The sequence below is a fragment of the Phalaenopsis equestris genome, unplaced genomic scaffold, assembly GCF_001263595.1.
Source record: "Phalaenopsis equestris unplaced genomic scaffold, ASM126359v1 Scaffold000226, whole genome shotgun sequence".
NCBI lineage: Eukaryota > Viridiplantae > Streptophyta > Magnoliopsida > Asparagales > Orchidaceae > Phalaenopsis > Phalaenopsis equestris.
Window position 1 is genome coordinate 1,951,343 of NW_018164668.1, and position 12,309 is coordinate 1,963,651.

The 12,309-nt window shown below is 36.6% G+C and overlaps 1 protein-coding gene across 3 annotated transcripts in view; it reads left to right on the forward strand.

Moving 5' to 3' along the window:
* The window catches only part of LOC110023626 (mannose-6-phosphate isomerase 2-like), a 62,332-nt gene that overhangs the window by 14,999 nt on the left and 35,024 nt on the right, over positions 1-12,309 (forward strand). For all 3 annotated transcript variants that reach the window (XR_002293926.1, XR_002293925.1, XM_020723118.1), the window contains exons 3-4: positions 5,617-5,829; positions 7,370-7,636. Coding sequence is in view for 1 of the 3 variants with exons in the window: in XM_020723118.1 (XP_020578777.1) it covers positions 5,617-5,829; positions 7,370-7,636 (480 nt within the window). In the remaining 2 variants the exon portion in view is untranslated. The remainder of the gene's footprint in view (positions 1-5,616; positions 5,830-7,369; positions 7,637-12,309) is intronic.

Genomic DNA, 12,309 nt, shown 5'->3' on the forward strand with positions numbered 1-12,309 from the left:
AAAGAAGAGGTACCTCCTTAATGCCAATGTAAAGCACTGCAACACCAGAATTCACCTCAAGGAAAAGCTCTCACAGAAATCCCCTTTCCAATCTCCTCACAGCTAAAACTTCTACTCTCCTTTTTTGCAAAATTTTCTTCAACAACCATAAAAATTTCAAAAGGAACTATGCTTATAGGCAGAGAAGAGAGGGGAAAAAAAAGAAGATCACCCCTTGAACCCACGACACTCGAATCGGGCCAAAGTTCGGGCCAAAGCAGAAAAAGGACGTATTCCCTGCTCACAGAAGGCGAAGCCACCGAAACATCTAGGACCGAGCGGCGAACCTGTGGCAGCGAGGAAAATATCGGGAAGAAGGGAGAGTTTGTCATTCAAGTGTACCAACCAGGGAGCGAGCTGCCCAAAGCCAAACTACCAAGAAAAGGAAAAACACAGCTCGGGGATACTGGCACGACTTCGGGAAGGAGGGCCGCGGGCAGAAAAAATTCAGGTAAGGACGAACGAGGTCAACTTTCTCTCGCGTGGAGGAGGAGGAGCTCGGTCGGCTCAAGACCGAGAAAGGGAAAGGCTAGACACGCGAACGGGAGAGGGAAGAGAGGCAGAGCTCGGGTTCGTGAGTTTAGGGATTTGGTGCTTAAAGAGGAAAATTATATGTGATTTATTCACACGCGGCGTCTTAACAAAATGGGTGTCCTCCCTGGGCAAAATCGACGCTCCGGACGTGCCGGTGTAGTCCGATTCGTCATCCGGGGTCGCTCGGACAACGTCGTTGACAATCAAGTCAAAACAACGCGTCAAAATTCAAATTCCACCAAATGCTTCAAAAGGTTAACTCGAGCATTCGACAAGTAACAGTGCAAACGAAGCGAATCGTGGCGATCGGACGTGTCAACTCTCCGTATTACAAAGTTTTGTGCGCGGGAGTGCGAACCGGGAGTACGAATTGTGCAAAAGGTCACCCTAAGGCTCAAAAGGTCCTATGGGAATCCCTTTTGGGTTTTCTCACGTTGGTTTCACCCTTCTAAGTGCTAGAAGTTGATACCACACACGCGAAACTCCAAAAGGATACAGAAATAAGTTCAATTTCTAGAACGAGGCGGGTTTCATTTCTAAGGTTCTAAGATAGTCGAAGGGAGATCCCTAAGGCTAGATCCTAAACCCTAAGAGGAAGACTAGACCTCACTAAAAATGAGGCCAATAGAAGTATTATACTAATATTCAACCCTTGCAATTCACTTAGCCAGTAGCTTTGGTGTATTAGATACAAAACAATGCAGATATATTTTCACACTCTTGTTGACTACCTCCATCTGCTCATCTGTATGAGGATGATATGTAATTCTTCTTTTAAGGACTGTCTCTTGCAACCTGAATAGCTCATTCCAAGTGGTTGAGGAAAACCTTTTCCTTATCCCCTATCCGATACTATCGATTCCGGCACCCTGTGCAAACAGGCCACTTCCTGGATAAACACCACCGCGACTGAAACTGCAGTGTAGGGATGTCTTAAGAGAATGAAATGTGCATACTTAGACGATCCACAACCACCAGGATTACCGTGAGCCCTTCTGACCTTGGCAAACCCTCGATAAAATCCATCGTCATTTCTTCTCAAATCTTCCCAGGTAATGTAATGGTTGTTGTAACCCTCCCGATGCCATGATCAATTACTTGTGCCTTTGGCTCACATCACATTTTGCCACCATGTTCTCTACTTATCTGTGTATCCCTACCCAATAAAGCTCTGTCGCCGTATGACTGTAGACCTTCTGCACTTCTGAGTGTCACCCAATCGCACTGCCATGAAATTCTTGTAATAATCTGAGGATATACTCCAACATCTAAATATTGAAGTAGGCAATCAAACATTGATCTTGCATGAGCGACGCTCCTAATCTATACCCCTATGTATTCGTCTCCACCATGAATGGTTTCTTGAAATCTAAAAGTGCTAATACTGGTATGTCAGTTATGACCTTATTTAGATGTCCAAACATCTGTGTTGTTGTTTTCCCCCATTTGAAATTGACTTTTTTTAATTTACTCCATCAGTATTCATGCTGTTGTGCTATATCCTCTTACTAACTTTTGATATTAGCTGGTTAGTCGCAGGAATCCTCTCAACTTCTTCAAATTCTTTGGTAAGGGTCAATCAACCATAGCCTCGATTATAGACCAGTTCACTTCTACTGTAGGTGCACCTGAAATTGTGTAAAAGAACATTACTTCAAATTGACATACAATTGGTGCTTCCTTAATGTTGCCATATCTGTCCTTAGGGGCCCCAAATGCTCTGTCTCTGTACGACTGTAGATCAAAATGTCATCAAAGAAGATCATGACAAATTTTCATAAGTAAGGTTGAAAAAAATCTATTCATGAGGGATTGAAATGTCGACGGGGCGTTGATGAAGCCAAATGACATCACTAAGAACTCATAATCACATTCATTTGTCCTGAATGCTGTCTTGCGAACATTCGTTGGATTTATCATGATATGATGGTATCCCGACTTAAGATTATTTTTTGAGAAAATGACTGTCTCATAAAGCTCATCCAGTAACTTATCTGTCATGGGAATAGAAAACTTGTTCAAAACCGTCTCCTTATTCAAAGTCCAATATTCCACACAGAATCTCGAACTACCATATTTTTTCTTCATCAACAGGAAGAAAATGAAAAAAAATGACATACATTAGGTCTGATAATCTTGATTTCAAGCATCTCTCGGAGTAGCTTCTTAATCTCATCCTTCTGAATCTGGATGTACCTGTGTGGTTTGACATTGATGGGGGAAACACTCTCCTTCAAGGTAACAACATGCACGTGCTCCCTCGGGGGAGGTAACCTGCTTGGCTATTAGAAGATATCCCTAAACTGTTGTAGGAGCTGCTTGAAACCTTCAAGAAACTCTGCCAACCCTGAATCACAATTCTCCTCAATTCTTTGCAACTCCACCAAGTTGCCCACCCCTTTTCGACTTGGCCATTATTTTGAGTTACACCATAGGTTTGCATAAACTAGCATCTCTTCTCAGCATCTCCTTCCTACCATCCACTTGGAACTCCATCGTCAGAGACTTCCAATCCACCATCATCTCCCCTAGCATTTGCACCCAGTTCATTCCTAAAATCATATCTTTGTTGCCCAAATATGAGGGAAGGAAATCCTCCACCACTTGTAAGTCATGTAGTGTCATAACTAACCCCTTATAAATTTTTCGATTTTTCTTCACTTTCTCTGTCCCCATTATGACGCTGAAGCTTCCTGTAGTCACCAGCTGCATCCCTAGCTTCTCCCTAACCTAATTTGAGATAAAGTTATGCGTGGCCCCGCTATCCAATAACGCTACAATCGGTTATACCCGACCCACCCCATCCCCTCACCTTCATGGTGTGATCTGGAGTAAATCTCACCACCGAATTGGGGGACAACTTCGTCACATCCAAATGCAGATGCTCCTCCTCCACCACATCCTCCTCTGATTCATCACTCTCTGTATCCTCCTCATGGACTAAAAGAATCTGAAGGATGAACTCCTTACAGCGGTTCCCTAGGCATATTTTTCGTCTCAACGTTAACACAATCATTTTGCTCTTTTATCTTGCACTTCTTATCCACGAGATGCTTGAAATTACTCCTAGGGCGAGTTCCTGTATTTTTCCCCTTTGACTTATCATTCTAAAATGACACCATATGTGTCCTCTGTGTCTTGGCCGTTAAGGTGCTCTTGTAGATATCTTCGGTGCGCCACCTTTGCTAGTCTTCTTCACTTGTTTCTTATCCTACATTATCTGTGTGAGTTCCATCATTTCCCTCAATCTACATGGCCTCAAGGGTCAGATGGCTGCTTGGAGAAATCCCCCTAAACCTCTCTAACAAGAGCTCGAACTTCTCCTGATATTACGTAGCTGTCCCCTTCTGAATCAGAGCATATAATTGCTCATGTAGGTCTCCTTCCCGAATGACTCGAAAACGTTCTAACAAGCGACCTTTGAACTCCTCTCCTGAGTGCATCATATGTCTTGCCTCCATCCACTGAAACCACATTAAAGCCTTCTCCTGCAAACATAATCTCGCTGCCTTGAGTTTCTCTTCCTCAAAGAACTCATTGATTGCAAAGAACCGTTCCACCAAATAAACCCACTCATGTGCATCCTCCCTTTTCAAAGATCAACATCTTCAGTTTTTTGACCCTTACATCTCCACCCCAACTTCCTCTTCCTTCGACATTTCCCCTCATGTATCTAGGGTGAAACTCCCTCCTCCAGTCATAAGCATACCCTACTCCCGATTTCCTCCTTCTTCCATCATGCTCTTCCGTGCCCCTTACACCTTTCCTCCAATTTTCGGCCTATCCGCCTCCAACAGAAGTCTCCACTCACCCTCCTCTCGGAGTCCTAGGGGGACACACTTGTTGGTAAGATGATGTCTTCCTCACTGTCTTGTCGCTTGATCTCCTTCCCTTTTGACCTGGTTAATGATTCTCTGATCAGCCCTTGGTTAGGGTTTGCAATTGGAGCGATCGACACAACCTTGGATTGCATCTCCATGAACTTTTTCATAATCTTCCGCATTTCTCCTATGCTTTCAAATTCATCCTCTATTTGACTTTCTATGGAAGAAAACCTGTCCTCCATGGTGGCGAACCTCTCTTCCATTTTTTATTTGATTTGCCATACCTCTCATTTGAGCACATCCACTTTTTTTGCTGCCATCCCACCAAGGTCTATGCTTTGATACAAATTTGATAACTCCAGAGCCAAAATCAGCGAGCAAACAACCACAAAATGACAAGAGGTAAAAGGCAAACTAACTTAACAAACAAACAAAGGCTAAAAGCAAGATACAATGGTGATATATTTTTTGAGAGGCATATCGGCTCTTCCACAACCCTAGACGTTGTTAGGAATACCACAAGATGAAAAGAAAACAACAGCCAAAAAAATATGTATCCAGAAAACAAATTCTAGGTTCCTCCCCTCAATATAATCCTCCAACAGCATTTGAAAATTTCCTTTGCCAGTTTCCCTCCAAATTTTCTTAATCTGTTCTTCTTGAGTATGTAATTAAGCCTATTGTGAACTCCACCTGCTCCCTGCCCTTTTCTGTGGCAGCAAAGTGCCGCCCCGCTTCTTCTCATGAGCAGGATCGGCCCGCATACCGTTGTGGCCCACCAATGCTTTGGCTTTCGACCGGTCTAGGAGAGACCGTTTAAGTACGAGGATAGTAATATGTAAATGTGTAGGAATGGGGTGGTATGTATGTAAATACCCAAAAAAAAAAAAAAAAAACGTTCAGCAATTGTTCTCCCTTGATGGTCTATACTCCAAGCCGCCGTTACTTGTTCATATCAAACTGGAGTTTATAAATATTAATGTTTATGTAATTATGCCATCTTTTTATATTGAAGGATTCATAGTGACAGATCCATTTGGTTGGTTTCTTATCTACAATTTGTAATTTGTTGAATTTCCTCTCTTCCATGGAGTTCTTGCTTTTGATTTATTACTGTAGCAGAAGAATGAATTGGTTAAATATTGAAAATAACAATGCTCTCAATACAGCTTAAGGGCCTAAGGATCTGTTGAAATTTTAATTAATGCTTTGTTTGTAGGAGCTGAAGGATGTGCTTACTCATGTGCCTGAGATTTTGGAGCTGGTTGGTGAGGAGAGTGCTATAAAGTTTATGAAAATACAAGTTGTAGATGGAAACGAGGTAGTTAAAGCTCTCTTGCAATCTATGTTTACTACACTTATGACAGCAAGCAAAGAAGCTATTTCTGAAGCATTAAAGAAACTCTTGAGTCGTTTAGGCGAAGAGCAAAAGGTATTTAAAAATTGATTATGGTATGGAATGCTTTAATTAATGTTCATATTTCTGTTCTTGGGTAGGTATGAACATGAATTCTATGACTCCATTTTGGGATTTGCTGCATTTAACTGCTGGATTAGTACTTTTTGTTACATTTGCTGCTCCTAAATGACTTTCAGCATTTATTAGACCCATTTCATTTGGATTGTTGTTGTTTTTATCTTTCTTTGATGCTTCTTGGTGTTCCTGGAGTGATTGGATTTTAAAATCTTTTCCTAAACAGACAAATTTGTTGCAACTGAATGGTGTAGTTTGTTTTAAATTTTATAGAGATAAATGTATTGATTTTTAGTTAGCGGAATTACTAACTGATAACTGATTCAGGAAATCTTAGGATTATGATTTTCTAATGTAACTAATATGATGCGCAGTATTTTTCCATTCAAAGGAAAATTGAGGATTCATATATTACACGTTAATAATTTATCCGATTACTCCTATTTTTAAATGAAAACATACAAGGCTAGATTTTAATACTAATTGATAATGAAATGTTCAAGAATTTCAGCAAGAAATTAGAAAAATATAAAATCACTGAGCAAAGTGGATTTAATTTCACAAATTAGATTTTCTGATCTGTCAGCTTTTGAACAAAATCGATAAACTCCAAACAAGATAATAATAAATTGTGTAGATGAAATAGAACAAGGAATGAATTTAATATAATAATAAAAAATCAAGCTTCACACCAGTACAAAGCGATGACTCTTTCTAAATTAGATAGTCACTCATATACTACACTCGGTGGAATCACATTTCAAACTTGTAAGATTGTTATTAGAAACAGAATTTTTTTTTCATCCGAAGGTTCTTTATTACATGCCTCATATCATCTATAGATTTCTCATATCTTGATTAGTAGATATGATTGGCATGAGAATCATACCAGTTTAATAATAGCGTCCCAAAATTCAAAATTATTTTATCCAAAACTCTCAATAAATACAGATTTGAGGCATATATTATTTAATAAAATAAAAGTATAGTTTTTGTGTTATAAACACATAAGAACTGAAAATGAACTACTTTTCTATTTCAGTACAAAGCATCTAACTTCTAAAATACCCAAAACATAAAGAACTAGGCTTTCTGCTTTTTTATTGAAGTTTCACAAAAAAATTTTTACCGTCAGAGATTCATTTAAATCCCTTAGACAACACTTTAATCCCTCCAAAAAAAAAAAAGAAAAATGAAACTTATGATTTGTTTATGTTATTATGTTCTAATCTGTTAATATGACTAGTATGCTTAACATATTGCATTATGCCAGAATATTACCATTATCATGCATTGTTGTTGGAAAAGAAGAAGAATTGATAACCATTTATTTTGTTTGAGTTTCTTGTGGCTTCTTTTCTCTTCATTGAATGGTGCGTTATGTTTATTAAATAAGATATATATATATAAAGTATTCTACTACATATCTTTTCCTATTTCTTTTCTACAGCTTAAATTATGGATGCTAAGTTGCTAACAAAATCTTAGTTTAAATCAGGTTCGGGTACTTACAGTAAAAGAAGAATTAGTGTTACTTTTAGAGAAGCAATACCCTGCTGATGTCGGTGTTATAGCAGCCTTTTTCTTTAATTATGTGAAGCTCAGCCCCGGGGAAGCATTATGTATTAATGCAAATGAGCCACATGCTTACGTTTCTGGTGAGTGTATTGAGTGCATGGCGACGTCAGATAATGTCGTTAGAGCTGGATTGACTGCTAAGTACAGAGATGTTCAAACCCTTTGTTCTATGTTAACTTACAAACAGGTCAGCGTTTATGATCATTTTCAATTTATTATTTTGATATTGGTGTGACGGGCATATTTAAAAATTTAACTGATACGTGCAATTTTTTGCTTTCTCAAAATTTAACATTTGCTTAGAGCTTCTTTGGCATAAATTTTATCATACGTTTTTGTTTTATTTTTTCTTTTATTTTAAAGAAGGTGTTTGTTTATTGTATTTTTTGCATGTTCTTATTTTCTGTTTTTAAAAATAAATCAATTTGTTTTAAAAACACTCAAAATAACTTTTGTGCCTTTTGAGTGTTTTTAAAAATAATTATTGTAACTAAACATGTTTTATTTCAAATCAAAACATAGAAAAATAAATAAGAATGAGAGATAAAAAAAAACAAAAAATAAAAATGATCTCAAACGGACCCTTGCTATGAAAATAGAATCATGTGTCATGAGTACTGTAATGTGTTTCAGACATGTCACTGATGTTTTGGCCATTAGTGAAACATTTTGTTATGTGCTATTTTTTCGCGGAAATAATGATATTTTGGGGCGGAAGGCTTTTTTTGTCCATTGCTAAAGTAGGATGGATGATTTTTTTCAAAGAGAAAATTATTGTCAAACTTGTTGAGCGTTTTACCTGCAAATCTGTAAATGCAAGGAAGAAATTTAGATTTTGTATTTTAAAAAAGTCAATATTAAATGGACTAAAAATATAAAAATAAGCCATTAATATATATATATAGATATATAATAATAATACTAATAATAAAGTAAAATAACTCAATCCTTATAACCAAGCTGATTTAATATTTGGTGCCAATTAGTTTAACAATTATAAAGTTTCACTTTTTATTTTTAATGTTTAAAAGTTTTTGAATTCACCTCTCTCTCTCCATTATGAGTTTACATAAAAAGAGGTACCAGTTCTTCAATCTACTTGCCCGATTAATCAATTCAATCTTTATCGTTGAACCTATTAATGAAAAGCAAAGCGACCTTAGTATTGCCATTAAAATATATATAAGAACTTGCATTGAATTTGCTTGTTAGGTGGTAGAAAAGTTTTTTCTTATAATTTTCTAGCTTCTCTCTTAGTAATCCGCATATTATTTCCACCCCCAACAATATCTTTGGGATTTTAAGTAATGAGAATTAGAAGAATGTTATCGAGGTGGAAATAAAAGCCTTAGAACAATAGAATACTGTGTAAAGGAAAGATACTAGGAAGATACAAATAGAACTTTACTGTAAAATACAAAACGGATGATTCATTAGAGAGGCATAAAACCAGATTGGTAGTTAAAAGCTGTACATAAACATTTGAGATTGATTAACCTGAGACTGTTATTGCTCTGGTTGCTAAATTGAATATTGTTCAAGATTTCTTTTGTTAGCAACTAGCATGGCCTTAAAAATACAACAATTTGATATTAAGAATGCCTTTTTTACTCAAGCGAGCTAGCGGACAAAGGATAGATGTCCCACACATGTTTTGGGCCAAATTCAAAATAAATTATATGTATGTTATAGAAGGCATTGTGTGGACTGAAGGAGTTAATGCTCAAAATGGGATACAAATGGAGTCAATAAGATCATATATTACTTGTAAAACACGACTTTATGGGGAGTCTCATCACTATTAGTATATGTGAATATTTTATTGATGGTTAGTAATTTGGAAGGAATGATGAACTGAAAGAAAAGATTGTTCAAAGAATTTGAAGTAAAAGATTTAGGCAAGCTAAAGTACTTGGTATTGAGGTTTTATATTCTCGGCATGGAATTCTCACAATTAATACATTAGAGATTTGTTAAAATATTTAGCTAAGTTGGGATGGAATCTTCATATCTTATTCACCAAATTAGGCCAAAATTTAAAAAAGAAAATCTATCATCATTTTTCTGAAGGCAGCCCACTTGAGTGTTTTTTAATTTCGAAGGGAGGCTTGTGCTCCAAGTTATTTTTATTTTTTCTTGTGCAATTTTTTCTCTAGCAATTTCTATTAATTGCTTATGCTGTACTGCTTTTATTTTCTAATTTAAAATTTTCATTATTAAAAAATACAATTAAGTTTGGATACAAATGTATTGCGAACATAGAGAATTCAATTATAGATTTGAGATGCGTAAGATGACAAATTAGATGAAAAAGCCTCTCTTCTGAGCTTGGTGGAAATACTTCAAATTTTCAGATACTATAATTAACATTGCCTACGTTGTTAGTTTTGTAAGACAATTAATGGATGGCCTAAAAGAATTATACATCTGGTTGTCCTGTAGAATTTTATAATATTTGAAGAGAAAACGGAACAATTGAATTTATTTCAAGAAAATGGGATGACCTGACTCTTAAATATGTAAATGCAAATTAAATGGATTTTTTTTGGATAGGAGATCGATCTTAGGATATTGCATATTCTTAGAGGGTTGTCTTATGACTTAGAGAAACAAAAATTAAGTGTGGTGGCAAATTTAACACAAAATCTAAATTTAGATCTATGACATTAAGGATCTGCAGATTACTGTGACTAAAAATTATTCTCAAAGGCTTTATAATTTAAGTATGAAAATGTTCTATGTAAAGTTTTGAAAATCATTTCAGATATTAAATTGGAAAATAGTAGATGTTAAATGTTCAACAGTTTAGTTGGGAACCAGATACTTAATAAATATTAAATTTATTTTAATATAATTTAAATGATGTACTTATGTTGTAATACTTATATTCTCACCAATTTAATATTCAATATTCTAATTCATGACAATTTACTTTGGAATACTTTGAATTTAATTTCAAATTAAAATTTTGGGATATTATATTTTTATTATTTTCTTTATTTTGATCTAAATCATTTATCTCTTTCCATCATATCAAAATAAAATAAAATAAAATAAAATTGATTAATATTAGCACTAGATGGTAATTTACGAACAGGATATGTTTACCATTTCACTGGTTCAACTGTCGAATCTAATTGATTCTGTGCAGAACTAGTTTTGCATTTGGGCAAAACTAGCTGGAGAACCGACTGGTCTAATCAAATTTCTAAAACCATGATTTTATGAAGCTCTATTATAAAACAAGCCAATCATTAATGTTCCACAATATCCCATGTAACATAATCGTAAAAAGCATATTGAAATTGATGTTTCTTTTATAAAGGAGAATATTGAATGTGGTCTAATTTGTACCCCATCCATCACAACATATGATCAACTTTCCAACATAATAGAAGGATTATCAAGAATGTTCTTTCAAAAACTATTAGGTAAGTTTGGAATGTATGATATAAGTTCAGCTTGTTGACATACTCACCAAAGGATTATCAAGAATGGTCTTTCAATAATTGTCATGTAAGCTTCGAATGGATATTGTCAACCACTCAATTCATATCAACACCTAAATATTAAATTTTACATTTAAACCACCGAAAAATTTCACATCATGAAAAATACCACTATTTTAACTTTTAAAAAGTGTGATGTACAATTTCAAGCATAGATAAGGTGGCATAAATGTAAATGATACCAGAGTTAACCAAATCGCAACAGGAAATACAACTTTTTATTACTGAAAGTAAATAGGGGTGTGGATGAGATTGTGGATGCTCGGGACCTCTTCCCTCCTCACACCTCACTGCCACTGCACACATGTCCAATGCCCTCTTTGTGCCCCTTTGCTATTGCCATTTGATAGATCTAGATTATTGCCTCCTCACACATTTAATACATGCCACTTGTTGAGAAAAATAGGGCGAAGAAAAACAAGAGCGACACAAATCCAGAAGAGCACAGAGATTTAACGAGACTCGGCAAAGATGTCTACGTCCTCGGGAGCAGAGCGGCGAGTTCCTTTCAATATTCAGAAAAGACGTTACAGAATAGAGGGATACCTCATGGGGTTACTAACATGCCTATTTATAACCCCAGGAGTAAACCTAGGCACAACATGTAATTATTCCCCCTGTCCCATACCGCGGGGCTTTGCCCCCGCACCCCAACCCACGTAACTTCCCAATTTGAACAGATTTTTCCGCTCCGCTCCCTTCGATCCAGCATCTGTCCCGATATGGTATATGAGCCATATCATAACAAATCTCCACCTTGGCAAATATCCAGCCCCTTAAGAGAAAAAATACCTGGGAGTTACATCTGCACTACTGTGGGTTGGGTCACCATGCTTCTCTAGCAACTGCAAACATTCAACAAGTTCAAGCAATGCAAGAACTTGTTGATAGTAACTGACTTGGTCAACATATCAGCTGCATTCTCATCAGTATGAACCTTCTGCAATAATATCTCCCCAGAAGCAATCAACTCTCTGATCTTGTGATATCTGACATCAATGTGCTTGGTTCTCGCATGGTACACCTGGTTCTTAGCCAGATAAATAGCTCTCTGACTATCACAATGCAACTGAACTCCACCTTGCTCAACGCCCAGTTCCTTTACTAGCCCAACAAGCCATAAGGCTTCTTTAGCAGCTTCAGCTACTGCCATATACTCTGCTTCAGTTGTAGATAATGCCACAATAGACTGAATTGTTGATTTCCAACATATAGGCCCTCCACCAAGAGTAAACACATACCCAGTTGTAGACCTTCTGCCATCCAAATCACCTGCATAGTCTGAATCAACATACCCCACAACTGAAGGATCATTCTTCTGACTGCCAAAAATAATTCCATGTCCTACAGT